General features: G+C 42.9%; 1 protein-coding gene across 1 annotated transcript in view; it reads right to left on the bottom strand.

Moving 5' to 3' along the window:
- Positions 1 to 865, bottom strand: part of got2b (glutamic-oxaloacetic transaminase 2b, mitochondrial) — a gene marked incomplete in the record, with an annotated part of 13,291 nt that extends 12,426 nt beyond the window's left edge. The window contains 1 exon segment of the mRNA XM_035651715.1: positions 705 to 865. Within this exon segment, the coding sequence (XP_035507608.1) occupies positions 705 to 787 (83 nt within the window).
- Positions 866 to 2,465: the final 1,600 nt, after the last annotated feature.

The following is a 2,465-nucleotide window of genomic DNA, read 5'->3' as shown; positions in this document are numbered from 1 at the left end:
CAATCAGCGATCAAAGGCGGAACGGCATCACCAACTACGACAAGTCGCTTAGCTCAAACTGTGCGTGGGATATGACAGCTGAAGACATCGCGATAGTGTAAATCATTAAGAAAGTTTCCTGCAAAAGCTAAAAGAAAAGCCAACCGTACGCGGCACATCGGTGGTATTATTATTATTAATAATAATAATTAATGATATTAAGTTGTTTATATATATATATATATGTTGTTACAGCGCCAGACTCTGCTTCCTGTAACGGACACACCAACGTGATCGCTGATAGCAACACAAAGTTACCCTGTAAGGTCAACTCAGTGCAGCTCGAAGAGGATGTGTAAGTTAGGCGTTGACCTGAGAGGTTAAAAGGTCATAAAGCTGGAGTCCCCCTCTCTCTCCCTCTCTCTCCCTCTCTCCACCGGAGCTAACACGCTAACCCTCACTCAGCGGCCTGTTGAAACCATTTGACCCCTGTCTAAGTTTAGCTATACAGCCCGTGTGGCTACAGCTCGCAGCGAGCAGAGAGCAGTTCAGTCTCAGCATTAATCTGATGGCTGTTAATAACGGTTAACCTTAAAACAACGTGCTCGCGTGCGGCTCAAGCTGGCCGTAAAACCAGTGTGACGGCACGCCGCTACATTACCAAGGCAACAGTATCTAAACGGCTGTTTGTCAGTTCACATGATCAGCTCGTTGCTTCTGTTTACCTGTTGCGGGTGGACAGCACTCCCAGGGACGGGGAAATGTTCCCCAGACAGTAGATCACCTTGTTTGACTTGAGCAGGGCCATCGTTGTGCTGCGTGTGGGAGTCGAGCCTGGTAGGATGTGGACGGATGTGAAGGGCAGGCACGACCGCGACGCCACGCTACGCTCTCAGTACGCGCTGACGTCAGAGCACGTTTGGTACAGCGTAGCCTTCACTGAAGAAGACCCGTGAACCTGAGATTATAATCTTACTGTTAATCCTTAGACTGGTGTGTGGGGTGGAGAGGAAACACACACACACACATACATCAACATATCTCTTATACACTACAGTCTTATTTTAAATTGGATAAATCTACATCTTCTACAACTTCTTCAGGATAATTCATAGCCAAAAAAGACCTCCAACATCATCACATATGCCCAAAGCAAATAGAGAAACACAGTGAATATCACACACAAGAACAAAATACAAAATAATATAAGGGTCAAGTTAGAAAATAGGAAAACAATTATAATAAATATCCCATAAAAAAATGTGTGTGCCTGGTGTCTGGTAGTTTCAAGTGATCACCAACCTGACGGTGGTCTTTTTAACTGTGATATGGCAAAAGTTGATTTGTGTGTTTGTTTTAAAGCCAGTGGACCTGAATGTTTGCTGCCCAAGTGTGCAGATGCAGCACAGCTGTTTGGAGTGACAAACACAATTTTTATGGTCATGTATACTTTTTTATGGGATGCTTGCTTTTCCCTGGCAGTAGCATTCTGCAGTTACTTGATTTGTCCACTTGAGGGCAATATCACACAACAGTCATTATTTGAGCTGTATAGTTGGTCCACATATGTTAATCTACCAGTAGTCTTCAATTATCTGTGGCCTTGCTGAGTGTTGCAAGACATGGAAAATGAAATGGCTGGGCAAGGACAATTTGAAGGATAAGACAATTAAGAACTATTATCACTGATTTCCTTTTCCTGTTAGCCTGTGTGCTGGTTCATCCAACCTCCCACCAGATGGAGACCTTCTCTACATTTTCTGCTCATCAGCAGTCACTGTTTCTTGTGTTGATTTTAATTATTGCATTTTTATTTAACAAATTAGAAGAAGAATTATTCCAACCTTAAATAAACAATGTTATCTTCCACCGGTGTAAAATAACTGAATGTCTAAGCGTGCCTCTGCCTAATGTTACTGCTGCATCAAGTTGAGGTTGGCATGCTTTTCAGAAAAGTTAAGAAGAACAGCAACCTCAGTCAGTCTGTGTAGAAGAAACAGAGACCTGGAGGAACATCACACAGCAGAGCCTGGAAGTTCATGAAATATTTCGTCCCACAGCTAGACAAACAGCTCACTGGCACCCTAACAGAGTGACTGAGCGGGACATCAACTTGGCTTGCATGTTGGGCTGTGTGGAGGAGATTTGGACTGTGTGGAGGAGATTTGGATATTTCCAACATACCACTTCAACATCATGTCAGGAAGAATGATTTTTACAATAGAACTGAAATCGTTCATACGTCCCTACTTAAACCACTCTGTGGAAAGAAAGTGATGACGAGCAATAGGAGGTTGAGAAGCAAACAGAGCAGAGCTGAAAGAGTCATTCAAATGAAAGAGCTGCAGAAAAGCAATAAGAAAGAAGTGTTACTGACAGTAATGCTGAGTGACGTTTCACAGCTTCTTTAATACCCATTGTCTGTACTGTCCTTATACTGTTTTTTCTCTATCCACTTTGCTGCTGTAAGATTGGAATTTCCCCAT

Source organism: Morone saxatilis, unplaced genomic scaffold (assembly GCF_004916995.1).
Source record: "Morone saxatilis isolate NCDOM2014 unplaced genomic scaffold, NCSU_SB_2.0 Contig11, whole genome shotgun sequence".
Lineage (NCBI taxonomy): Eukaryota > Metazoa > Chordata > Actinopteri > Moronidae > Morone > Morone saxatilis.
Note: the sequence above shows the minus strand (reverse complement) of the source record. Positions and strands in the feature narration are given on the sequence as shown.